Below are 27,094 nucleotides of genomic sequence, written 5' to 3'. Positions count from 1 at the left end.
ACTGATACGTGCCTTGTACATGTACAATCATGTACCTGTTGACTCCGAGTGTTGTAGTGATTGATTTTGTGACTGACACTGGTTTAGTGGCGAATGCCTAGCCTGGTGTCGCCCTGTCCCTGGTGTACCATCGTGTACAGAGCCAGTGCGCTTGCTGTGTCGTGTGTGAGGAAAGGAGAAGGAAGCGGATTTAGGATAGCGTCCGATAGTGAACTGAGTTTTTTATAGACCTTTCGTGGACTGGCCAGAGCTCCAAATTAATTTTTATAGTTGTCTCCAAACGAATAGTTATCATCGGCAACGGGGAAAGGTAATGGTCGCTTGCCCCACAGCTACTCTGATGGAATAGTGAGCCATTTGGAATAGACACGACGTTTCAGCGACACTGGTCGCTCGATAGCGGAGGTCTCCGATGGCGACTTCCGACGGGCCATCAGGCCCCGCTGCTCGGGTGGCGTCGCGCGAGTCGGAGACCGATTTGAAAGACATTGTGAGAGAAATGGGCCAGCATCTCGGGAACGATGAGTTCCTTCGTGTGTCCCTTGTCCTTTGCAAGATCGTTCAGAATGCGATCGCTATGGGTGGCGAGCAGGCGGTGTACAGAAGCGTCCGTCTTTGCGCACCGGTGAGAAAAAATGTTGAGCATTCTTCTGTCATGACCATGATCATGTAGTTTATAGCGACTGGAGTTTTTGCTGTTATTGTTTTTGTTGCACTACATGTAATGACCAAGTCACATGAAACTATTTGTTAGGTTTTTGTTAGCCCAAATAATTCAGGTCCTGTGCTTTACATGAAAAATGTGAAACATAACCCCTGCTGAGATACAATATCTGAAGGATTGGTTGTGTTGTACCTGTCCGTTCAAGGGATTCTAGGATGCCTGGCGTGGTGCAGCTAGTGTTGTACATGGTGTCGTGTTTGTCTGCGCCTCGTGATGTTGCCTCTCACGATGATATGTTACCTCTCCAGTTGATTCTGGGAAATCAGTAACGGGGCAGACAATTAATTTCAAATGCGGAATGCTACTCGTTCCTCATGACCCAATAAAATGAATGGAATGTGGAAAACTATAGTGGTCAAAACATAAAATCATACATTTGTTTCATATAATTATCAATATTTCTAAATATCTCCAACAGATGCTGGAGATATTTTTTTGCAACTCTTCCTAAACGCATGTTGTGGTGATTGAGCTTTTTTATTATTATTTTTATTTACAATATACACAACTCACCGGCAGGCACATGGGGCTAGCATGGGGTGAGATGGTGCTGGTGGGGCTTGCCATGCTCAACCGACCAGAGGTCTCGGCATCTTCACATGGCGGGCGCACCAAATTCGCTAGGACGTGTGCTGAATGGGTGGTGTCAAACGGTCTGCCTTTGTAGCGCTTTGTGAGTTGCTAAGTCTTGCACTTGTGTTTCATGGCACACGGAAGAGTATACATTCATTTTGTCATCGGCAGTCATTTGACGAGCCAGGAGACGTAAATTGTTGAATAATTACAAAAATAATACTTTGAAGTACAAATCCAAACAATGGTGTATGACTGCTTCTTGATGTGAAAAAGTGAGGTCATGCGAATGAGCCTACAATGACTATGTATGACTGTATGAGGTCAATGGATATGCTTTGCATGGAGTGCATGGATCATGTAGAGTCGCAAACAATGCTACAGTTTGTATAGAGACGACATTTCGAACTCTACAGTGCATAGTTTTGGCAAAGAAGCCGAGGCGACAGTCTCTCGGCTGAGCTTGGTTTGCCCCACTGGCAAAGCCACCTTGCGTTGGCCCCCTATCATTATTTGCCGCTGCTCTTTCCTGCTTCTTTTCAATCATGATTCATTGGTATGGTTGTGTTTGACGTAAAACTGGCAGAGTCGCATTGCGTGACAAACCATACAAACCGTGCTAGTTTAGACTGGCAGAGCAGCACTAAAGAACACCACTGCACTCCCACTGCTTGGCTAGTGGCCACTCTATACACTCACTGATACAGGGCATCTCCAGTGATGATGTAATCACCATACAAGACCTCTCAGACGATGATGTAATCACACGACCTCCACGCTTTGTGTGTAGTGGCGAAGCAGTGGTTGTGACGTCGTGCCTGGCTGAACGCTTCAAAGGACGATCGAATCGCAAGATTCAACATGAAGATCTGCTGACAGTTGTTGAGTTCAGTATAGGTTATCTGTGAACTGCACCTGAAGTATACGTAGCACTAGTTCTTAGTGTATTCTCGGGCTGGTCCTAAACTTGAGGATGTTTGCGCCGGGCGGCAGTACAAAGGTACCGTGCTAGGTTGGATAATGGCTCCCCGCCAACCATCCAACACACATACATAACATTGTACCTCTCGTCTATTACTGTAAAAGCAGAAATTGTCGGCGGTGGAATATTTTCGGTATTCTCCAAAATCGGCGATTCGGTAGAGGGAAATTTTCGGTAAAACCCGTTTTCCAGGTACCGTATTATCTCTAATATAAGCACGGTCCTTTATTTTTTGAATGTACCTCCGCTCCGTGCTATTAATGGAGACGGTCCTTTATTGGAGACTGTTCCAGTATTATTTCAACCTCATTTCAGAAGCATGTTGCCATGCCAAATTCATGTATGACACACACATTTCAGGGTTTTTTCCGCCGGTACAGATAATGAATTTACACAGTGCGCTTATAATGGAGACTGAGCACTTTATTTTTTGAATGCCGCCCCAAGGTGTTCTATTATTGGAGACGTGCTATTATTGGAGACTGTGCTTATATTAGAGATAATACGGTATCCTACTAGTACTACATGTATACAGTATCGGTTGTACCGAAATTTTCGGTGCGTTTTATTTTCGGTAGAAATTGTCGGCACTGAAGTTACCGAAAATAGAACACCACCGAAAATTTCTGCTTTTACAGTATGTGTAATGTGATGGCATCACTACGAAGTGAGAGGGGCAGCTCCCAAATATACTTCAAGTAAGCGAGCTGCTTCTTGCGAAACCGTGGTTCGTTGACATTGCCAATACCTGTACTGTACACATTGTTGTGTTCTAACAGGTGCTGTCCATCGCTGGTGCTATCGATGTTCTCCTTATAGGTGGTTTCCAGCGAGATGAAGCGGTAAGACCTTGTTTGGTAGGCACCAGGATTGTATTTAGCTACAGTAAAACCTGTCAAGGTGACCACTCGGATAAGGCGACCACCTGTTCTAGAAGACCACTGGATACCATGACCAAGGGATGTCATTTACGGTCGAATGACCCTGGACAAGGAGACCACCTGGCAACAGAGACCACACTTTGAAGGTCCCTTGAGTGGTTGGCTTAGATAGGTTTCACTGTATGCGGACCTCTCTCCAAGAAAGTTGTATATTGGGGATTTTAGTCAGAGGTCACTCTGCTGCTTGTGTGGTGCGCAGGAGCAGTGTAAAACCTGCGTTTGCTGCACCCCGTACCTCTAGTGGCCGGACAGAGGTTCATGTCTTTTCATCATAGCCTAGGAGCTGTGGCATCATTTATTATCCACAGCTAGAAGGCAGCAATGCCTGTACCTATGGTGAAGTAAATAAGAGTAACATAACATTCACCAAAGTGCTGTGGATCGAACGTGCATCCATGGGTCAAGCGGAATCCTGTCCTAGCAAGACGGTTTCCGCTGCACCAAGGCTCAAGGGCGCCCAGTTAGGGCAGGCTTTACTGTTTGATAATGTGTGTTGGGGGGGGGGGGGGGGGGATGTCTGACATTTTGCATACAGAATGCATGCTCACGGAGCACAAGCTGGGCAGGGGAGGCAGAACACTTGCACAGAATACGTATGACGTGACCTCAGTCGGTACTGACAGCCGCCGGTCCGTTGCCATCCCGATCATACAATCTCCAGAGCTGGGTGTGGTGTATGTCATAGGCAGTCAGGCTCGGCCTGCCTTCAAACCGTGGCCAACCCACTCTGGGTCCAAATCCCATCAAGAGTGGAGCATGGAGCAAGATCTGTTGTCTGATAACGTCAACAGACGTAACTCTGCAGTTGGTATCAATGCATGGCATCCCACCCCCGTGCACGCGTGCTACGCAGTCACTAGAACCAATGTGCATGACTTAGTTCTCTCTCTCTCTCTCTCTCTCTCACACACACAAACACACACACACACACACACACGTACACACGCACGCACACACACACACACACACACACACACACACACACACACACACCTTGTGACCTTCTGGCACCCCATCGCCGGAGGCGATGATAGGCTTAATGAGCCAGGCAGAAATGTCGATGACGCTTGAGGTAGCCACTTCTGCGGAACTACCGTCCGCATGCGAAGCTGAACGTCTTGGCAGGTGGAGGAGCCGGATGAGGGACACACATACACACTCACACACGCACACACACACACACACACACACACACACACACACACACACACACACACACACACACACACACACACACACACACACACACACACACACACACACACATACACACATACTGGTATGTCAACATCTATATTGCTTGGTACTGGTCCCAAGTGTGGACTGTCCGGTATGACGGAGAGTGGCAGCTATTCGGATCCCGTTAGGATATGGTCAGATCCAAGACTGGTGGGGTCATATCCCGGTATGATGGGGTTGGAGTTCATCGGATTTCATCTGTAGATTGCACGGTCACGTTTTTCGGTTACCACCGTGACCGGTCTTTGTACGCATGCTTCGTTCTCAATCATGCAGGCCTTTGCTTTCTTTCTCAGTTGTCGGCACATGGTCTGTCAGTCTGTCACGCAGCCGTCCTTCTCCTATAGCGCTCTCCCAATGCCAATCAATGTCTGCCCAAACCTTCCTTGTTGTCCATGCAACTCTGACTGCTGGGATATAATTACGAGAGACGAGTCTCTCTGTCTCGTGCATGGCTTCATAGAAGCACAACAGCACCACAGAGCTTATGCAAAAGATATCATGTGTTTGAGTCAGCGGAACCACTCATGGGCGCTACCCTAAGTGTACAGCGTGAGTCAGTGGAACCGCTGATGGGTGCAATGTACGACATTTTCGGACGGAATGTGTTTTCGTATGATTCCGTACACGGCCTCTTTGTACTAAAATTCATTCCGCACTAAAATTTGTTTGTGTGAAATTATGTACACTATACATGCGTACAGCTTGCGAACACGTGCATTTAGCATGCAGCACTGTACGAAAATATAATCCTTACGAAAGGTCGAAATTCGACTTTGTCCGAAAATATTTCCGTCCGGATATTTCCTGCTATACAGTATACAGCGCTAGTCGGCGGATCTGCTTGAGCTGGTGCATTGTTGCTGTCCGGCGACTTTTGCTCGAAGAATCTCGACTGATGTTGTAATCTCATGACCTCTATAGAGGTGTTGAGATGCGATCTGTATGGAGTACCAAAGCCGCGACCCAGCCACTCACTAGCTGAAGCTAAATTGCCGACTACCGCTGTATACTCAGTGCCTATAAGATGATCCACAGGCTTGCTACCTGTACATTGTTTGCTTATAACAATTGGGATTTAACGAGTGTTAGAATGTCACGAACGACTACTCTCTCAACCAAATTCTCCTGTTTCTCTTTTTGTGTGGCAGGGCACCCACTTATCGCTATCCGAGCCGATCCCTGTCAAGCAGTTGGAAGCTACCAAGCAGGCTCTCCTTTCTGCACGACGTCGTTACGACGTCATTGAGGGGCTGGAGGTACCGGTTGTTTCCCTGAAGCTAGCCGAGCGCCTCGGCAAGGGAAAGTTTGGAGAGGTGAGAGCCCGCTGTACAATGGATGCTGGGCGCATCGAAATGAATCACAGTTTCGACATGGTTCTTTGGCGTGTGCCTCTGTTAAACATTTTCTTGGAGTTGTATGCTCCACGTATCCGATGGCGGGGTCAGACTGAGCCATGGTATGGCCATACAAGTCAGAGGCTTCTTCCACCGATCCTAGTGATGTACATGCAGTATTTGAATGCATTATAATCATTGAAATCTGGTCGGGTCAGAGCCTGTCTATCCCGAACATCTTGGCACTACCCCTCCCTCCTTTCTTCTTCTGAAATTTTGTTTTCCTGCTCCCCGCGTTCCGATGCAGGTCTACAACGGGTTTTGGGACAAACGAGCAGTCGCCATCAAGACTCTGCGGCCGAAATGCGATCAACTGGCTATAGACGAGTTTCATCGTGAAGCCAAAATCATGAGGTATGTGCCGTTGCTTTTGTTTATGTATGAATATTTTCTGTTCAATGTGATGCTTCTGTGACTTTAGCAGAAAGCAGAGCAGTCGAAATGAAGTTTGGTCCATAGGCATGTGTATGGTAGTTTGTGTGCGCGCGTGTGTGTGTGTGTGTGTGTGTGTGTGTGTGTGTGTGTGTGTGTGTGTGTGTGTGTGTGTGTGTGTGTGTGTCCCATAGGGTGCAGTGGTATGTGCAGCGATTTCCAATCGAGAGGTTGCGGGTTCGATTCCCGACGATTATGGTCACACACATCTTTCTTCTCTTTCTCAGACATCTTCTGGCTTTTCTTTCATTCTCCTGGGTGGTTACCAACAACCAGTGCATGCAGGAGTATGTGGTGTGATGTGTGTGCGGGAAAAATGAAAAAGACCAAAAATAGGGATTCACTGGCCAAAAAAGCCACTTCATAGCTGTGTGGTGTAGACCAGGCTGAATAGTGGTGGTCAATTATTCAGTCTTGCAAGCTGTTGAATGGTGCAATCCCAGCATAAGCTGCTATGGCTTCTGCTGTAGCATCGCTATCATCGACTCCGGCGATGGGCGTCAAAAAGGTCCAAAAAAATGTGTGTGTGGCTGCACATTTACCTGCGTCCGTACGGGTTCGTTTTCACATGTGTCCTCATCGGCATGACAATGCAGTATATATAAACTGAACATACATCTACGGCTGGTTTTGAGTGTCTGCTCTTCTTGATGTCAGTTTATCTGTTTATAGAGCAATAGTCTGTGCAGTAAAGTAAGAAGTGAACTTCTCACATCCTCGTTACTGCCGACTATGCAATTGTGTTGAGAAACACAACCAACTTCGCTAAGAAATTTCACTCCTGCCAGGCCACCACGATGCCTGATTATACCTGGGTGGCACTGTAAAACAGAAATAATGGTGTGTACTATCCGAACGCTAATCTTATGCAATGTGTTGTCTGGTCTTGTCTGTACATGCACAGGTCGTTAAATCATAGTAATGTTGTGTCACTGCTAGCTGTGGCGCTGACTGTGGAGCCAGCTTATCTTGTCCTGGTGAGTCGTATGTACAGTCAACTTCGCAAATAACGACTGCGGATATACATGTAACGACAGAATTTCCATGGCCAGAGCAAAGTCCCATCTACCTGTGTACATATAATGAGACTTTGGGTATAAGGACACTTCGCGAATAAGGACACTTTTCTGATGCCCCGCCGAGTGTCGTTATAAGCAAAGTTGACTGTAGCGTCAAGCCTGTACAGGCGACCACTCTGGTAAGAAGGCAACCTGCTACAGAGGACCAGTACAACCAGGACCTAGGGGTCTTATTCCCAGTCCAATGACCCTGGATAAGGCGATCACCTGTTCTAGAGGACCACTGCAGCTAAAATTGTAGGTCCAACGGTTGTCATTTCCAAAGACCCTGGATAAGGAGCCTACATGTACTGTATACTGGCCATAGCAAATTGCTACGAGGGTGGATTTTCCAGTAGCGCAACTGAACAGAAGACAATGGTAGTGCGGCCTGTGTTTGGTTACTGTAATCTTGATGTCAGGGTTTTGTTTCTGTTCAAGTCAAGCTTGTATTCTAACCAGGTATTTCTATGTACACCGTATGTCAACACCAAAATCACGCCGATGTGTGGAGCGTTCATCTTGAAAATCAAGCTTGTATTCAAATAAGACTTCTATGCCGGACAGGCTTTAATACACTACACTAGGGTATGCAGTACTATGCACAGACAGAACTTCACATGGTACACTGCGGTATGTGTTTCCTCACCTGCAGGAGTTGATGCGTGGTTGCTTTCTGAACAGTCTGCGCGCTCAGGCGGCCAGCACGCCGGGCGAGCAGCTTGAGTATGCGTTCCAGGTGGCAGCCGGCATGGACTACCTGCATCAGCGCGGTGTGCTGCACTGCGATCTGGCTGCTAGGAATATATCCTCTTCTTACTCTCACACAGTCGGGCAACTAGGGTCACAACGTAGAGCGTGTTTGATTCTGGCTTACGTTACTCTTAGAGATAATTTGGTATGGTGGTGGGGCTGCCAGCAAGTGTGCCGAGGGGTGGGGGTAGGGGCGGGGGAAAGACATGGAAACGGAGCGGGGGGGGGGCATTGTTCTATGCATGATGGTCTTGCAGCCGGTGTCGATGTCCACCTAAAGTGGCAGATAGTCCTCAGCAATGGACAAGTCTTGACATTGTATGTGCCAGTTATCTGGAGGGTTGGGGTGTTGCGGGGTGGGGGTAAGACGTGAACTTGTCACAACAATGCAATGCAAAGCTCAACTAAAGTGTCTCTACTGTACTGCACGCGGTTTCTTCCTTGACTGACACTTTGCGTAATCTACATCTTGATCAACTCCGACGGCGTGCTGAAGATCTCTGACTTTGGTCTGGCACGCTTAGTGGGCTCACCTGAGTGCCATGTGTCTGGCAAGCCGGCTAAGTTTGCCACCCGCTGGACAGCACCGGAGGTACTCTTTGACGGTCTGCTCAGCAAGGCAGCCGATGTTTGGTAAGGGAAGAAGTTGGCATGGTGTAACGCAAGAAGTTACCACGGGGACGGATAGGGGTTTTGACCTTTTTTTGCTTTGGATGACGGTGTTTGAGCCATGCATGCTGGGTCTGGCTAGCTTGAAGGTAAATTTGGGGTTGGCATTCGATGTTTGGTAAGGGAAGAAGCTACCCCGTCCAGTCACCACACCATCAACTGGCCGTCCTAGGTACTACGTAGTCAAATAGGCAAACTGACGGCTATGGGGTTGCCGGTGGTACTGTATATGGGGCTATGGGGTTGCCGGTGGTACTGTAAAAACCATTATTCTAACGAGGCGCATATATAACGATTTCCCAAAACTGACAACTGTAAAACCGGAAAGTCTAACGACCAAAAACTTTTCACGTTTTTTTGTAATTTTGGCATGATTACGTGCAGAACGTTTAACGATGGCTAGCTGGCCACCCATCTGTATGCGCATCTTTACACAAACATCTAGCGATAACGTTTTATTCAAAAAATGAAAAATAATTGGTCGTTAAAACGTTAGACTTTGTGACTCGTTAGACTTTCCGGTTTTACAGTAGTTTACGCGTACCAAAGGTAACGATTCTCACTCATTCTCACTCATTCTCACTCATTCTCACTCATTCTCACTCATTCTCACTCATTCTCACTCATTCTCACTCATTCTCACTCATTCTCACTCATTCTCACTCATTCTCACTCATTCTCACTCATTCTCACTCATTCTCACTCATTCTCACTCATTCTCACTCATTCTCACTCATTCTCACTCATTCTCACTCATTCTCACTCATTCTCACTCATTCTCACTCATTCTCACTCATTCTCACTCATTCTCACTCATTCTCACTCATTCTCACTCATTCTCACTCATTCTCACTCATTCTCACTCATTCTCACTCATTCTCACTCATTCTCACTCATTCTCACTCATTCTCACTCATTCTCACTCATTCTCACTCATTCTCACTCATTCTCACTCATTCTCAACGCTCAATAGGACAGTATCATCGATACATATTATGTATCGATTTCTGTATAACGATTTCTCCTCGTTAACTCGTTAGAGTTAGCACTTCGTTATATCTATGGCTTTTACAGTACATGGTGACCACAGCACAGATGTGCGAGAGGCGCCCCTGTGCATGCGTATGCTTACGGTTCCTGATTTCTTTGCTGTGCAGGAGCTTTGGTATCATGTTCTATGAGTTTGTGACGAGCGGTGCGGTGCCGTACGGTGACCTCACCAACCCTCAGACCAAGCTACATGTAGGTAATGGCTATCGACTACCACAAGCGCAGGACTGCCCCGACGAGTTCCACTCGCTCATGCTCAAGTGCTGGGCAAAGGTGCCGGGGAGTCGACCGGGATTCCCGGCCATCGTATCGGATCTGGCCAAGGACAGGCAGAAGTTTGTCGGGTTAGTGATCGACTGTTGTGATTTACGTGTTGAAGTTGCTTTCTCAAGGCCTACTAACTCGTGCGCTTTGCGCGGCCTTTTTGAAGTGCGGGACTTTTGAAAGCGCGGGACTTTTGAAAGCGCGGGACTTTGGAAAGCTCGGGACTTTTGAAAGCACGGGACTGTTGGATGCTGTATGGAAATGCACACAAGGACATACCATGGCACTGGAGTGGCTTATCCCAAGTAAGAGTATGTGAGTTAATGTGCATGACTTAAGGCAAGTAGATGGCACTCTATGGTGGGAAGTGGTAGGAAATAACGGTGGCCGTCCATCTCCAAGTCTAAGGATGGTACTGATAGTACTAATATGGTGCGGACCATCAAAACTTTATTCCAACATGGCCAATTTGGTATTGTACCCAATAATGTCTATGTGTTCCTCTGTGTTTGCTCCATGCATCACAGCGGTATGATGCGGATTCGCCGAGCAGTCGCCATTGACGACGGTCGTGCCCGTTCTTCGTCGCCCGGCAGTGGCAGTAGTGCGAGTAGCGTGGACAGTTATAACACTGCTAACTGGACGGATTCACCCATTAGCGGCCACTGCAATACACCACCATCGCAGAGTCCATCTCCACAGCTAAGGTAATCTTGTCCTCACATCAGCACACGACAACATCTTGTTCTGTCCTTCCGAAACCCTTTATCTATCTATGCTTGTATGCATGTCGGTTCAGCCAGCTAGTCATCCTTTCGCTCATCCACACGGCTACCCTACTTACTTACCTTTCTGTCTGCCTGCTTGCCTGTCTAACTGTGTGTGTGTGTGTGTGTCTGTCTGTCTGTCTGTCTGTCCGTCTATATCGCTTTTATGTTTCCTTCACGCGCACATGCATGATCACGAGCACACACACGAACACACATACACACACACAGCCACGCATGCACTCGCACGACCACATGCACACATGCACACACATATGCACCCCCCCCCCCCCCACACCCACACACACCAACACTCCCATCCTTCTCTTGGACCAGTATCATACCTCTGTCAAGCATCGTCGCTAGTGCTCTTTTCTTGAGCTAACTACACTACCTAACAATTCAACATTTTTCATCGTTTTCGCTGCATGAAATTATTACGCAGACAAAACCCGAAGGACAAGCCACACCGTACTGGCAAGCTGAAGAAACTCACGTTTGGTCGTGCATCCGCAGATAACCTTCTTAAGGTATGTTTCATGATTTGTTTGTTTCACTACCTTGCAGACTAATGTCATCAACATGTATTCTGAAGTGAATATTTTGACTGAAAGTCTAGAATGCCGGCTTTTGGGGCCTCGGAGCCTTTGACAGTGTGTGTGTGTGTGTGTGTGTACGTGTGCGTGTGCGTGTGCGTGTGTGTGTGTGTGTGTGTGTGTGTGTGTGTGTGTGTGTGTGTGCGTGCGACCTATCCCGTCACCAACGCTCGTGTCTCCTCTCGTTTCTGTCTCGCTCAACGAGAAACACGTGACCTACATGGCAGTGTATACCAGGACCATGTGTGTGTGTGTGTGTGTGTGTGTGTGTGTGTGTGTGTGTGTGTGTGTGTGTATGTGTGCGTGCACGTGTGTGTGTGCACACTTCTGTGTGTGTATCCCTTCATGCTTGCATATGTGCCCGTTTTTCCTTTCTTTCTTGCTCATCTGTGTGTGCGTGCGTGCGTGCGCTCGTGTGTGTGTGTGTGCGTGTGTGTGTGTGTGTGTGTGTATGTGTGTGTACCTGCACCCGTCTGTCTGTATGCAGGGAGAGAGTGTGGTGACGGTATTCACAGTGCTGGTATCACCGCTACAGCCGTCTGTCTCTCTGCCACTCAAGAGCAAACATCGTAGCACGGAACTGGTTGCCATGGTGCTGAAGCAGCTAGGGAAATCCTCCAGTGATTCATCCCAGTGAGTATGGTTGTGCTGACTTTTCCCCATGGGTTACAATAGAAGACTTTTTGAATATCTCACTTTACATGACCGTAGCACACACACACCATATCACACTAGCTCATATCTCTCTTTATAATCCGCTGGTGCTGGGGGCAAACTATCGGTGGTCTCTGGGGTAGCTGCTGCGGTACAAGTGAAGGTTTCCGACTAAATCTCGAAATGAGCCGGGCTCTGTGTTCTCCCAATGCTCCGTGATCTCCTTGCTGTGTGGTGTCTCATTGCACTAAGGTCTCATTCCTCAGTGTGTTCTCACTGGTCCTTGCCCTCGTTGATCAATGTTGTCATCGATTTGTGTTTCATTGTGTTGTATTTTAGTGGATTTGTGTTTTCGTTGATCCATGTTCTCATGCATCCGTGTTCTCATGGCTCTGTATTCTCTCCTTGCTCCGTGTCTTCTCATTTCTGTAGATATGCGCTGGTGGAACTAAAGCCTGCCACAACCGCTACTAGCTCGAGTGGCGAAGCGAGCGCTCCGCCTGCCGATGGCGAGGCGGAGCGCGTTTCGTTTCAGTCGCGCTTCGTTCATGACTCGGAGCGACCGCTGTCACTCCGCGCTACGTGGGCAAGTCCGTCGGCATGTCATCTCGTGCTGTGTTCGGCTCACGGCAGAAACGACAATTCGATATTGACGGCCATCAACGAACACTTCGCTGTGGTAAGTGCACTGCATTTATTGCGAGGTTTCTTTGGCAGACGGGTAGGTATTTCTTTCTAACACCATTACAGACAGACCTATCGGGATAGGCGAGGGAACCGGATAATCAAACACACACATACTGTGTGTGTTTGCATGACATGTGATGTAAATCGGTAACCAATGATTTTCTTCCAGATGGCACGGGATCGGGATAACAGAGGACCAGATAAGCGAGGTCTGACTGTACTGTGCAACTCTGTGTGGAGTATATTTGTCTAGTGAGTGTGCCAGCACCCGCATTTTGTTTTATGTAGATGCTTTTCAATAAACTTTCCTTGTTTAATGGGTGCAGTTAACTTAACGGGGTTACTGGTCTTTGACCACGTTGTGGTGGGTCTGATACTTTTTCAATAGCACAGTTTTGGTGCCGGCGTATAAGCCCATGCCCGAGTATAAGGCCATGTTCTTGTATAAGCCCACCGATATGTCCTTGTGAAACAGATAAGCCCGTGGGCTTATCGGCGGGATTCTACGGTTGCCAAAAGTCTCAAAAATGGTGTGTGTGTGTGTGTGTGTGTGTGTGTGTGTGTGTGTGGGTGTGTGCGTGTGTGTGTGTGTGTGTGTGTGTGTGTCTTCCCTGGTGTTCTCCTGTCCATGCTGCAGGTTGAGAACACGTCAGTTCTCCATCAGCAGTGCCAGGGCTACCTGTTGAAGTTCCAGGAGTCGCACGCCGGCACACGCGTGGCGGGCCGCAGCAAGTCTGAGAACTGGCAGCGCTTCTGGGCACGGGTGGACGGCAATGCCATGCTGCTGTATCGCGACGAAGAGGTGAGAACGTATGCAGATACAGGAAGACTGTGAGCACAGCTCAGAGTTTGTTTTCACTAGAGAGGCAGGATAGGTGTAAGAGGTAATGCTACCTTTGTCCAGCTTGATCATGTACAGTCAACTCTGCGTATAGCGATACTCGGCGGGGCATCAGAAAAGTGTCCTTATTCGCGAAGTGTCGTTATACCCAAAGTCTCATTATATGTATTACAGTTAGATTGGACGTTGCTCTGGGCATGGAAATTCTGTTGTTATCCGCGAATTGTCGTTATATCCGCAGTCGTTGGTAGAGAAGTTGCCTGTAGACTGTAAAAGTCTGATGTCGGCGGGTGGAACTTGTAGCCATTTATAACCCAGCACGAATTTTCAACGTCATCTCCATAGCCTCTGTTGTGAGTTATGGTATAATTATTTGTTTGACGGTCACGGATCAATGGAATGCAGTGTGTAGTGTGAATGCAGGGGAATAGATGTGCGGAAGAACTTTTTTTATCACGTTTACGGATCACTACAGTACAGTTTGCAGTGTGTATGCAGGGGGGTAGATGTGCGGAGGAACTTCTTTTATCACCCCCACCCACACACCCGCCTACCCTGCTTTGTGGATGGTATAGCAGTGTCTACTTGCGTGTTTGTGTTTGCGATTTGTGCAGACTGAAGAGAATCAAGAAGAGCCGATCACGCACATACAACTGCAGCAGTGCACAGCGGAGCAGGCAGTGGACGTGTCCAAGAAACGGTAACTACTGCTATAAGTACAAATTTTCGTTCACGAAATCTTTCATTACATCACTCCACCAGCAGGTTCGTTACGCACTAAAATTCGTTTTTGGTCGAGGTCTGTCCCCCCCGAAAGTTCAGAAAATGAACTTTCGTTTGGTACAAACTTTAGTTATTTCATACCCTCTAACGAATATGGCGAAAGTTTATTCCAAACGAAACTTTGTACTTACACAGTGCACAGCCATGTGTGGGCATGCAAAGTGATCTGCTTAGATCTCTGTGGACAGTTGAAACTGTCTGGAATTACATTATCGAGTGAAACTGATGTCCTAATGGTTGCTTCTAAGCCGGAAACTGTGAGTTGAGATTTACTTTTGTTCCACTGGATTTTCGTCAGAATGAAACTGTTCAGTAGAAGGCATGAAACCTGGATATTGGTTCAGTGGAGCAAAAAAAAACACTTCAAGACAATGTGTAGATAAACGTGGTCGCCTTGACAGGTTTTCCCGTAGGGACGCTATACTAGACGTTTTCGGTACACACATACTGTAGCGGACGTGGAAATCCAGTCGATTGACCGGGGCCTGCGCCCTCAGCGCGTACAGAATGCTGCGTGCAGTGCATTGTCATGTTGATGCGATGCGACCAGCGCACTGCAGCGCATAAGTGCATGTGTGTACCGCTTATCCACGGCTGCATGGCCAGCGCCTTGGGGCCGCTAGACGTGCGACCGGATTTCCATGTCCATGACAGAAGAATGTCTTTGAATTGACCGACTATTATCCCCCCCCCCCCCACCAATGTTCATCAACTGTTCACCTAGTACTTCTCCTATATACCGAGCATCGCTTGTTTTATATTCAATGTACACATGGCACGTTCCAGCCTGGCGTTCTCCAATTTGAAAGCTCTTTTTGTTCTAACTCTTGTCATGCCTCTGCAGTGACATGCTTCGAATCAGCACGTTGACGGGAGATTCCATACTGCTGCGGACATCTGGCAAGGTGAGTGGGACTCCACGCCATACAGCACTATTTAGGAGTACAGTAAAAACCTATAACCGATCTGCTCCTGCAGCGCTCACCTAGTACCATACTTGTAAAATTCAAAGTGACGTAAATCACTTTCCAACTGCATAACCCACAGCCCCACCCACAGCATCTCACCTTCTCATAAATTTATCTCTTATTGGCGATGGTGCCATCGTGAGAATAAAGAATTCAACTAAAGACCACCGTGACTAGCGACCACCCTGGTACTACAGACCACTTCGCCAGGCACGGACGGTCTCACATTCATATCTGGTTGTGCGGTGCAAACCTCTAACTAAGGACCATGTGCCACTGAAGACCGCTGTGTGTGGCCCCAAGGGGTGGTCGTTAGTTGCAGGTCTTACTGTACTTGCACATCTGTGGCCAGTGATAATGCGGATATACGCACTTTACTTTCCTGACATGTTATTGAAAACTTTATAGTGTCGTGAGTTGGAGGGAGTTGAAATGGAAAACGTTTGAAGGAACATCCCTCCCCCCCCCCCCCCCCCCCCCTCAACACTCTGACTTTGGTAGAGAGAGTAGAAGCTTTTCCGTCTTCCAGCGTTTTGTAATCACAAGTCTTGTGGTGTCCGGATTTACTTGCTCATCTATCCCTGTCTAACCTTGTGCGTGTGTGTGTGTGTGTGTGTGTGTGTGCACGCGTGTGTGTGCGTGCGTGCATTTGTGCGTGTGTGAGCTTCCATATATATATATATATGTGTGTGTGTGTGTGTGTGTGTGTAGTGTATGTGTGTGTGTGTGTGTGTGTGTGTGTGTGTGCCCATTTCTGTGTTTGTGCTTGCCCTGCAGGACATCTACCGGTGGTTGGAAGCCGTGACAACAGCAGCTAGTGCACATCCGTCCAGCATCCTGGAGAAGTTCGGCGACGGAGAGCTACTCCACACGGGCTATTTACTAATCGACGACACCCAGACACCTACCACCCCTACCCTGTTCAACAGTAACGCGAGCAGTAGATCGACATCATCACGGGGTAGTGTAGCATCTGGAACTTCATCCGATCAGCAGCGGCACCATCAGAGAGGACGCTCGACAGCCAGTGAACTATCCGTTGGACTTCTCAACATCCAGGGCCTGTCCACGACACACCGCAGATTGCTGTGTGCATTGAAAGGGCGCCAACTGCTCGCCTTTGTCGGCGAGACACGGCGAGAGCTGATCGATTTCGCGAACGTTGTCGCCATCTCCGTACTCAACCCGACGTCCATGCTCGATTTCTCCATGTCGCGTAGTTCAGAGCATGGGTCATCCGAACAACTGGGAAGTGATGGTGGTGAAGACGATTGTCTGATGACGTTTGGCGTGCAAGTGGATGTCGTTCGGCCACGCAGCGGCGTGAAAAACATCAGCAACACTTCCACCGCGGACGGAACCGTGCGCTATTTTCTCAAGCCGGACACGCCGGGAGATCTGGACGCGTGGACAGATGCGTTTGATCGTCTCCTCCTGAAGATCGGCAAGAGCGACCTCATGGTTCCTGTGAACAGCGTAACCGAGGACAACGAGAAAGGCGAAGACGACGTAGACGGTGGTGTTTCAGATTACCCACGGGCAGCGGTCTCAGCCACGTCAACGCTGGGTGGTGCTCAGACAATGGGAGACCTCCCGGAAATCGTCGAAGTGCCGTGTTCTCCGATAGCGGAGGAATTCACACGAGCACACAGCACCACCAGTGGCAGTAGCAAGGACGTCGGCACGGCTACCGCTGTACGGCGTAGCATCCGTCGCCGCCAGGAAACCGGTTTCCAGCCAGTCGCCAAGCTACGCAAGACGTCCTTGCACCTGGACGAACGCTCCGTGTACGACTTGAGCGACGATGCAAGCGCAGCCACAGCGGCAGCACCTGTGCCGCCACGCAAGGCCAAATCGGCGAGCGCAATGAAAGATGAATCCATCCTGTCACCGGTGAAGGAGACAAAGAGCAATGGGGCAAGTCCAGCTCGGTTGCTGTGTTCATCCGACCAATCAGCAGCATCTGCTGTTGCCGAGCATGAGTTGCAAACCGACAATGCAGCAAATCTCGGTGGAAGACCATCAGTTGAGGCAGTGTCAGAAGCACACAGTCCTGCGAAGCCATCGCCCAAACATCGAGACAGGCAATCTCCATCACATGCTGTAAGTAAACCCTCTGATGTGGAGTCTGCTGGGGAGTACGTGAATGCATCGGCCACGTCACTTGTGCAGCACCATTCGGACACTACAAACTCGGAAGGGCACAGATCGCCCAGTCCGCGCCACAGTCCTGCGCGCAAACCGGTTCCCTCGCCTAGAACTCTGCGCAGGAACCGCGATAAGGCCATGACGAAGTCCGAGTCATCTCTAGTCCACAGTGCTTCCAGTGCTTTAGCCCCCAGCACCTCAACCAGCATCTTAGCTGGCACCACAGCCAGCACCCCAGCCAACAGTTCAGCTAGCAACTCGCAGGATTCACGTTCAACAGATGTAACCTTACCACCACCTCAGGCAACACACAACGCGGACTCGCCTCGGCCAGCCCCTAGCAAGCGGGCACCACCGCCCATTTCGCCAAAGCCAAGCCGTCGCCACATGGTCAATCTACCGGTGTCGGAGCCAATCTCTCGCGGAGGTGCCGTCACTGAATCTAGCTCTAGGACCACAGCAGTGCACTCAATTTCTCCACCGGTTCCCCGAAAAACACCATCAGAGGATGCGAAACCGGCAGTGAAGTCCGATCAGGCCAACCATACCCAGCCAGGGTCAGCGACAGCAACACAGGCCAGTGTGCAAGAGAGCGACGACACGGTGAAGACAGTCCGCTCGCCAGCTCGGTCAGCCGTCCTCTCTACGTCGCCGTCGGTGCCTGAAGGCCTGGTGTCGCCCGAACACGCACGACCTGCCACCACACACATGCAGCGCTCCAAGTCAGAGGATTTCTTCAAACCAAGCGATACAGGACTAATGGCAGCAGTAGAAGAGAACATAGCTCTGAAAATCACACCGTCCTCTCCACCGCCTCTTCCACCAGATTCGGCCTACTCGCCGCAGCACCAATCCGAGCCGGCAAGCTTGGCTAACTCGCCTCCTCCACTTCCGCAGAAGGCCAGTCGTTCCCACTCGTCACACAGCATCCTGTCGGCCACGCTGCCTCGTCAGTTGTCTCGTGGTGGTTCTCTCGACATGGGTGTCTCTCACTTGCCTGTAGCGTGCGTATCAACAGAGAACGTTTCGTCACCACAGCCGCCGACTCTACCTCCCAAGAACCCGGCCAGTCGCCGTGGCAGCCGCGATCACTTGAACAGATCCACCACGTCCGTATCCACGACATCATTGTCTCGTTCCGCCGGTGGTAGCACCGAGGTGCTGTCGCAGTCGACATCCAGTCCGTTCTTCACTCCGCACTCGGGAGCAGAGAGCGGTGGTCTAAAGCGGCCACAGGTGCCTGCGTCTCACGACCAGCATGCACGCCAGGTCAGCAGCCCGACCACGCTACTCCATCGCTCACCCGTACACCACACACGTTCAGCCACGGCCGCTGCCGTGCTGGAGCCGTCGACGGAAACAAAAGCGGCGTCAGCGGCAGAGGAGTATATCGAAATGGCCCCGGGTGCAGCGCTGTCCACGGCGTCGCCAACCGAAGACTACATAGACATGAGCGACCAGTCGGTGCGCTCCGATCCGTTCCTGGAGCGTCAGCACAGCCCGCTGAAGCACTGTGGATCGCACAGCACTGCCAGTAGCTCCAGTCTTCCTGGAGAGGACTACATACCCATGTCACCGCTAGATGCTCCGGGCATGCTTGCAATGCCGAGCCCGAGCCTGTCATCGTCCCGCTCCCCGCTCACGCCACGTCCATCGCTGGACTCCAGCGTAGCACTGGCTGACGACGACGGCCCCGACGAGTACGTGGAAATGGCCGACGATCCGGTTGCCATGGCCACGATGGGCGCTAGGCAGCGGAGCACCAGTGCGGCGCTGCGACCTCATGCCAACTCTGTGGCGTCGGCTCTCGGTCGCCGTGGCAAACCGGCCGTGTACTCCGAGATTCCGCAGGACGAGGACGACGGCACTGGTGGACCGGGGTCCGCAGCGGCAGGGAAGCTTGCACGACCGCCCCCCTACGCCTGCATAGATGACGATGACAGCGCTCCACCTCCGCTTCCGAGCCGGCCTCCGGGCAACTCTCGTTCAAAATCTCACAGCAGTACGCTACTTAGTCATATCCTGCCCGGTGGTGGAGACGCGCGGCGCTCTTCAACACCCCAGACCGAAACCAGTGGAGCAATGCGAGCGCGAACGGAGTCCGTTCCTGCCACCGGCAACTCTCTCTTCCACGGCAAGCGTTCCATCGCTGTGGCGAACAGTTCCCGCTCTTCATCCTCCACCGCCGCTCATCGTGGTTCTGTTCAACAGCAGTCGCAGGCGCCAACGCGAACACGTGCTGCTACGGTGTCTGTATCATCCACCGATGGTGGTGAGGCTGCCTCGGCCACTGTTAGCCGTGACAAAGCGAAGAGCAAGAAGAAAGGAAAGGACAAAGACAAGGAAAAGGAGAGCAGGGTAAGGTTGATACTTCCTCGGTTTGATGATGCCTAACGATCTCAAATGATGACGTAATCACTGAACCTCTATACTGTGAATAAATCCTGTACACTCTCTCTTCCTTCTTGTGCAAGTCTGCCTTTGCGTGTGGTATTATTTCTATTGTCTGCTAGTTCTTCCCGGCGCAGTGGAAGATGGTGGTTGACGTTCACGGTGGAGAGTACTTCTATGAGGAAGCGACGGGACGCACCAGCTGGAACTACGAGGGCATGATCATGCTGTACGAGAAGAGTCAGCAGCCTGCCGTGCCTCCACCGCGTGGCAAGAAAAATACGGTAAGGGCGTTGAACGTAAACCAATATCTCAACAAAATTGATCTGGGGAGGGGATTCAAGAGCTCCTTGCTTTGTAGAGTCAGTGCAGTGTGCAGTGTGCAGTGTGCAGTGTGTGTTCTGCAAAACTTTTTTTTACAGTAGTCAATGTATACCGTAAAGTCGCGGATAAAAGCCGGGTTTGCATACAAGCACATCGCGGATAAAAGCCGGGTTTGCATACAAGCACATCGCGGATAAAAGCCGGGTTTGCATACAAGCACATCGCGGATAAAAGCCGGGTTTGCATACAAGCACATCGCGGATAAAAGCCGGGTTTGCATACAAGCACATCGCGGATAAAAGCCGGGTTTGCATACAAGCACATCGCGGATAAAAGCCGGGTTTGCATACAAGCACATCGCGGATAAAAGCCGGGTTTGCATACAAGCACATCGCGGATAAAAGCCGGGTTTGCATACAAGCACATCGCGGATAAAAGCCGGGTTTGCATACAAGCACATCGCGGATAAAAGCCGGGTTTGCATACAAGCACATCGCGGATAAAAGCCGGGTTTGCATACAAGCACATCGCGGATAAAAGCCGGGTTTGCATACAAGCACATCGCGGATAAAAGCCGGGTTTGCATACAAGCACATCGCGGATAAAAGCCGGGTTTGCATACAAGCACATCGCGGATAAAAGCCGGGTTTGCATACAAGCACATCGCGGATAAAAGCCGGGTTTGCATACAAGCACATCGCGGATAAAAGCCGGGTTTGCATACAAGCACATCGCGGATAAAAGCCGGGTTTGCATACAAGCACATCGCGGATAAAAGCCGGGTTTGCATACAAGCACATCGCGGATAAAAGCCGGGTTTGCATACAAGCACATCGCGGATAAAAGCCGGGTTTGCATACAAGCACATCGCGGATAAAAGCCGGGTTTGCATACAAGCACATCGCGGATAAAAGCCGGGTTTGCATACAAGCACATCGCGGATAGAAGCCTTAACCTCTTTAGCACGACGCTACCTGAACGCGCCCCACGTCAACACATGTAAAAGTCGCATTTTCCCATGAAATTACTAGCTGCTCAAGGATCGATAACTTTACCTTCCCTGGGACGAATTCCATGATCTCGAGCTTCCTGGAAACTTGTCTTGAGACGAGGGACAAACTAATGTCAAACCAGCTCGGAGCAAAACCAAAACCCCGTGCTACAGTCTGGCAAACTTCATCCACGCGCTCGACAGACTTGAGCACGGCCAAGACTAACCGAGCTCAAATATTCAGCTGCCATTTCGGTCTCCTGGCTCGTATCGAGTTCAAATTTTGTGTGGGGACTCACGGGATCGACTACCATCATTTGAATCCATGGCAGCAGGTAGCGCACAAATGATCCATGATGGAAAATACGCGTTCTGCAGACTGCGCAAAAAAATCGAGTTGAAATTTGCAGTGTCGAGTCGCATATCTCAACAACCGGTAGCCGTATTGCTTCGGCTATTGTTTTTATTGCCAGCTGAGAGTTTGCTCTTGCAGATACATGTTTCGATTGTGAGAATCGACCAAGTATTGAGTGAGTTATGATAGTTTGAACAAGTCACTATTGACTCAACACGGACCCCACGTCTATGAAATGCAGGTTCACTGTACAGTGTACAGCGCGCGTCGTACTAGTACGACGGCCGTGGGGCATGCAACTCATGTGCGTCGTACTAGTACGACGCTCGCGCTAAAGGGGTTAAAATCAAACGGGTCTAATGCATATAAGCCTGTCGCGCGTAGAAGCCTGGCTTCTATGCAAGCGTGGATCGGGTGGGTCAAGAGTGCATGCGCTATGTACGGTGCATAGTAAAACTGCCGCCATACCGGTAGTAGGGAGGGCCCAAATATGCTAAAAAAATTCGCATATTATGCTTTTCGCATATTGGCCACTTGCTTCAAAATATGCTTCGAAATCACACAAAAGCAGAAAAATATGCTCGAAATATGCTCGAAATATGCTCGAAATATGAACTGACATCAGTGATAATTATGCGAATTCTTTGCTCCTTGTAGCAAAATATGCTACATTTGGTACAATATGCTAGACTTGCTACTATATGCCACCTTGAGTCGCGGACACTCTCTTCTCGGGTCAAATTTTCGCCCCGTGTTTGGATGAGCATTTTTCCTTCCGGGCTAAGTTTGGAAATGTTCCCTGACCGAGCGTGCCATGGTGAGTTTCCTTGGCCATTTCCGCAATCTGCCCTATAATTATGCGAATTATTTGCTCCTTGCAACAAAATATGCTACATTTGGTACAATATGCTAGAATTGCTAGTTTATGCGACCTTGTGTCAAAAGGACCAAATATGCGAAAATATGCGCAAGCATATTCGGGCCCTCCCTAACCGGTAGTCAGTGGAAGATCTACGCGTGTCGCGCGTAGAAGCCTGGCATACAAGCCTGGCAAAAATATCAGTGGTGCATATAAGCATGGTTTGCATACAAGCCTGGTTTGCATTAAAGCCTGATGCAGAAAGCGGCTTATGTGCTTATAAGCCCGGCTTTTATCCGCGACTTTACGGTATGTGTTTTTTGTTTAAGGGAGGGCTCACTAGGATTAATCATAAAGTTGGGTTATGAAGCAAAGTCAGTAGAGGGGACGGTTTCAAATAGGACACAGGTTGCAAACCGGAACGGACTCAATATTCACTTTCTCTCTTGGTATTTTGATTAGAAAACATATGTCACAGTGAGACTACGATGTGTTATACTCCGAGCCAAAATTTCATGGCTCTGCGATAACCAGAAGCGCCATATCAAGCAGGTGAGTTTTTGACGTGTTGCTTCGCACTGCGACTTGAGTTTTACGACTTTCGAAACATCAACTTCTTGTCGCAGGTAAACAGCGGCTCGCCTCTCGCCAATAAAGCACCGCATACCAATCAAAACTAATGGAAGCACACACAAGGCTTATTGTTACTCTGTACTGGCCGTCGTGGACCGATAGCAATTACCTAATTTCAGACCCAGAGTGAATTTGACGTGCACTCGAAAACGTGTCCAGTTTGGAGCCACCTCTGATTTGAACTTTTTTGAAGCGAAAAATTGGGCAACTTGGAGGCAATGGGTCAACACAAAGGAGTGGCTCAGTTCGATTGACTCTGGCCCCAGAGCAAACTTCAACATGCCAGTTTCCTTCCACAAACATATTTCGAGTGAAAAATCAACGCTGATGATCGGTTTGGGTCTATACAAATTTGGCTGTCAAAGCGTCCCGGTATCGAGCCGTCCCCTCTACCTCAAGTACTTTCGCATAGTCGCGAAGCCCGATAATCTAGTTACCACTTTTGGTTTACCGTATTTTACCGGTTGTAAGTCGACCCCGGTTATAGGTCGACCCCGTATCCGGAGGTCTCAATTCTGCGTTTTAAAGTTTTCACCCAAAAAAGCACTACTTACCACTCCCTTCTACTAACACAACAACAAATCATGTAAACATTCCTTAGTGGAGGGTATAACGTCCCAATCCTTGAAAAAGGCCAATAAACTCGCGAAAAATGTGTACACATGGTGCACTCGTGCACACAGTGCAGGTCATTTTTTTGTAAGATACTGATAGTTCCCGGTTATAAGTCGAATCCCGGTTGTAAGTCGACCCCCACCCTTTCTCCTTCTATTTTAACCCTTTACCGGCAAGTGCATTTTGTATACGAAATCCATAACATTGAGAAGGATGCCAATAACTCACAACGAGGGCGCATTTTGTATGTGCAAGTTATGTTTTCTTGGAAGTCTGGCACTACTTCTTGACGATGGAAAAAATTATTTTCACATACCACTCACATACGCTACTAAATTGGCACCTATACGTCTAAACACGGAAATTGTACACAATGCAAATCGTCAGATTCCGACATTGACATGAAACTGCCAAAGCAAGTCGACTTCAGAGCGGAAACGAACGCCATAGCCATCACAGACTTCAGTGGCCGTGCCTCGCTCGCAATTGAGTGCAGCATCGCACCAAAATCGCTGTCCGATGGCTCCGTAAGGTCGTGCGCAAGTCGCGCAGCGCTGCCGTCACTCAGGTACGTAGAAAGTCGATGGCCTAAAATTCCGTCTCTGGAAGACTGTCGACACGGGGATCACTCTCCATGGCTTCCACACCATAAGCACCATCACATTCTTCCAGTTACATCACGACGACATCGTCTTCAGCGACTGGAGCTCCCGATATTTGCGTGAGAATTTACTTGGCGTGCGCTCCGCTCCGCAATTTTAAATTTGCTTGCATCGGCCGCTGGAACGAGGTATTTATCTATCTGTCGTGGGTCCCAGAGCGAAGGTCTGCTAGGTCCTCGTTGGAGAAGTCACCTGAGGACGAAAGGAACTCACTGCGCAAGAGAAAATGCACCTGACGACGTTTTGTTGGAGGCAGACGGCATTGTCGGCGCGCGTGTATTTCCGTAAATTTTCGATCGCGAAGTTCTCAATGAAATCAAATGGGACACGCGTAGATCTCTTCAGCTACGGATAGGATCATACCTGGGCTGTATGAGGGCCACGGGAAATCCCCGTGGGCTGATGCTTCCTGTCATACCAGGCATGGTTTTAGTATGCATGTCGAATGCGTCGTTTACGACGCATTCAAGTATGGGGCTGCCGGTGAAGGGTTAAGTCGTAAAAGGTCGACTTACGACCGGAAAAATATGATACCTCTTTCCCCTTTTTCCATTGTTTCTGCCATGGGTACTGCTGGCCATCTTCTTCAATTCATAATTCTGTCGTGGGTGGTCATTGTTGCCATGTACTCTGGGGATACTCCACATTGTGGCGTTTCCCTGAACTGAAAGTCAACAGATATTCGGCGCATATTTATTTTCGGCTTTTTTCGGCCTAGTTGTTTGTGTGTGTGTGTGTGTGTGTGTGTACATTTCCACTTACTGTTGCCTTGCGGGGTTGTGTGTTGTCAGGATCCTGGATCTGGCTGGAAGGCAGCTCACAATCAGGACGGTCGTACCTACTACTTTCACAAGAAGAAGAAACTGTCAACGTGGATCATTGAGGACACATGGTGATTGTTTCGTGTGTGTGTGTGTGTGTGTGTGTGTGTGTGTGTGTGTGTGTGTGTGACAGAGAGTGAGAGAGAGAGAGAGAGAGAGAAATGTTTGCAATGCGCTGTATCCCGCTAGCAAGTGATTATTATCCAGCCGCAGTGCCAGCATATAAAGCACAGCGGAACAATATCGTGGCCGATACTCGCATCCTAAAGCTTCTGTGTGACTCATTGCAACCAGAAGTATGCGACACCCTGCATTGGTCATGTATGTGCAGCCAAGAGGCCACGTACCCAGCAGAGTAGTTCCTATGCACGCATGACTTGCTCTGCGTTTTTCGACGGTTTCTTTAGTAGCAGATCTACTACTCAGCCAGCTATTGCTACTTCATGTATGCCAGTGGGAGTGCTCTGCTGCGTTCGACTGTGTTCTTTATCCGCTAGCAGTGTCCGAATCGGCATGGCGTCTGTGTGACATAACAAATAATCATAGTGTTGACTTGAGTCCTCATTAACTATAGGGCAAAGCCCAAACCGGTGAGAAGCAAAACCAATACCCATGCTATAGTTTTACAAATGTTACCAAGCTACCAAGCTTCCAAAGCTCATCCGACTGCCTTTATTGATGGACCGTTCACTCACTTTCAAATGTAACCTGCCATATACGCTATACGTTGCGCCAACATTTAACTTCAAATAATAATAAAGCAGGAGCTCTGCTTGTGTTTGTTGTCCGGTTGCCTTGGAAATGTCCCGCTCTTTTTTCTGATAAACAGACCATGGTCCTTATGATGTATGTTCACTAGTATGCTATATTCCATGACATCATTGGAATTTGGATGACATCATTGCATGCTACATAAGCTTGGCCTTGCTCTTGGTCAAATGCTGTGCTGCCGCGCCCAGCTCAGTGAGCACTAGAACGCTGAGCTTGGCCGCTCCACGGTTCCGTGTAGGTTGGACTTCCACTGCTTGCGTGATGTTTTTATGTTCCAAGATTGAAGAAGGGCCGCATTGTATCCGAGCTGGGAACAAGAATGAGACGTTCACTGCCCTCCCCATATTATGCGTTCACACTTGACACCCCTCCCATCTCCAGGTCATTATACTTCGTCATTATACTTGGACTATTAAATTTTCAAGATCACGACTTCCTTTTTGTAACCTCTTTTTAAAACGGAATTTTAATCCTGCGACATGCATTGTGTGCAATGGGCTTTAGTTTGTTCTTAGAAAATAGCACCTCGATACGAGTCAGTAGCGAGTCGGATGTTGAAGAGTGCATGCTCGATTCGGAAGGAGGAGTCTGCTGGTGCCATTGCATGATTGCACTTCTGGAGAAGGAATTTATATATTTTTCTGGATGAGGCTTCTTGTGATAGCTAAATTTCGCACTATACTCATTGTAAGTTGTATCCACCATTCCAAGGAGACAATAATAGTGGGAAATAGTTTGAGAACGGGTTTATTCACAAGCCGATTGTGTTCAACCATAAAGTAAGGACCGAATCAAAAAGACAACCCAAATTCGGCAATACACTGTAAGTGGAGCGCTCGTAGTCGAAGTGTAGTGGGAAGTACATGTAGTGGCACTGTAGCGCTTCGGCGATACTACTATTACTAGAGAAAGTGTGCGTTGCTCTCTACGTGGGAGATTGCGCGACAAGTCGGCACGAAATCAGCGGGTCCTTGACTCATGTGAAGATAATCTTTATCTCGCGTGACCTGACATAGCCCTTGGCGGAAATACCGGCAGAGATATTCGCAGAGTGAATTATTTGGTACGTTTTCTAGAACGTTTCAATTCAACTTTCATGCATGTTTGGTATGTGGATCATGATGAAATGGAGCAGGGAAATGCCTG

The 27,094-nt window shown here is 49.0% G+C and overlaps 1 protein-coding gene across 1 annotated transcript; it reads left to right on the top strand.

The window, feature by feature from the left end:
• LOC135826701 (uncharacterized) lies at positions 1–26,426 on the top strand. The gene is made up of 18 exons (XM_065339301.1): positions 1–625; positions 3,059–3,121; positions 5,611–5,775; positions 6,104–6,210; positions 7,193–7,265; positions 8,002–8,244; positions 8,557–8,732; positions 9,926–10,162; positions 10,610–10,789; positions 11,295–11,379; positions 11,933–12,078; positions 12,532–12,778; positions 13,424–13,588; positions 14,242–14,327; positions 15,255–15,315; positions 16,156–19,884; positions 20,040–20,201; positions 25,148–26,426. The coding sequence occupies exons 1-18, from the start codon at positions 413–415 to the stop codon at positions 25,250–25,252; spliced, it is 6,243 nt and encodes a 2,080-aa protein (XP_065195373.1). The 5' UTR covers positions 1–412; the 3' UTR covers positions 25,253–26,426.
• The last annotated feature ends 668 nt before the right edge of the window (positions 26,427–27,094 follow it).

The sequence above is a fragment of the Sycon ciliatum genome, chromosome 10 (assembly GCF_964019385.1).
Source record: "Sycon ciliatum chromosome 10, ocSycCili1.1, whole genome shotgun sequence".
NCBI classification, from domain to species: Eukaryota; Metazoa; Porifera; class Calcarea; order Leucosolenida; family Sycettidae; genus Sycon; species Sycon ciliatum.
Note: the sequence above shows the minus strand (reverse complement) of the source record. Positions and strands in the feature narration are given on the sequence as shown.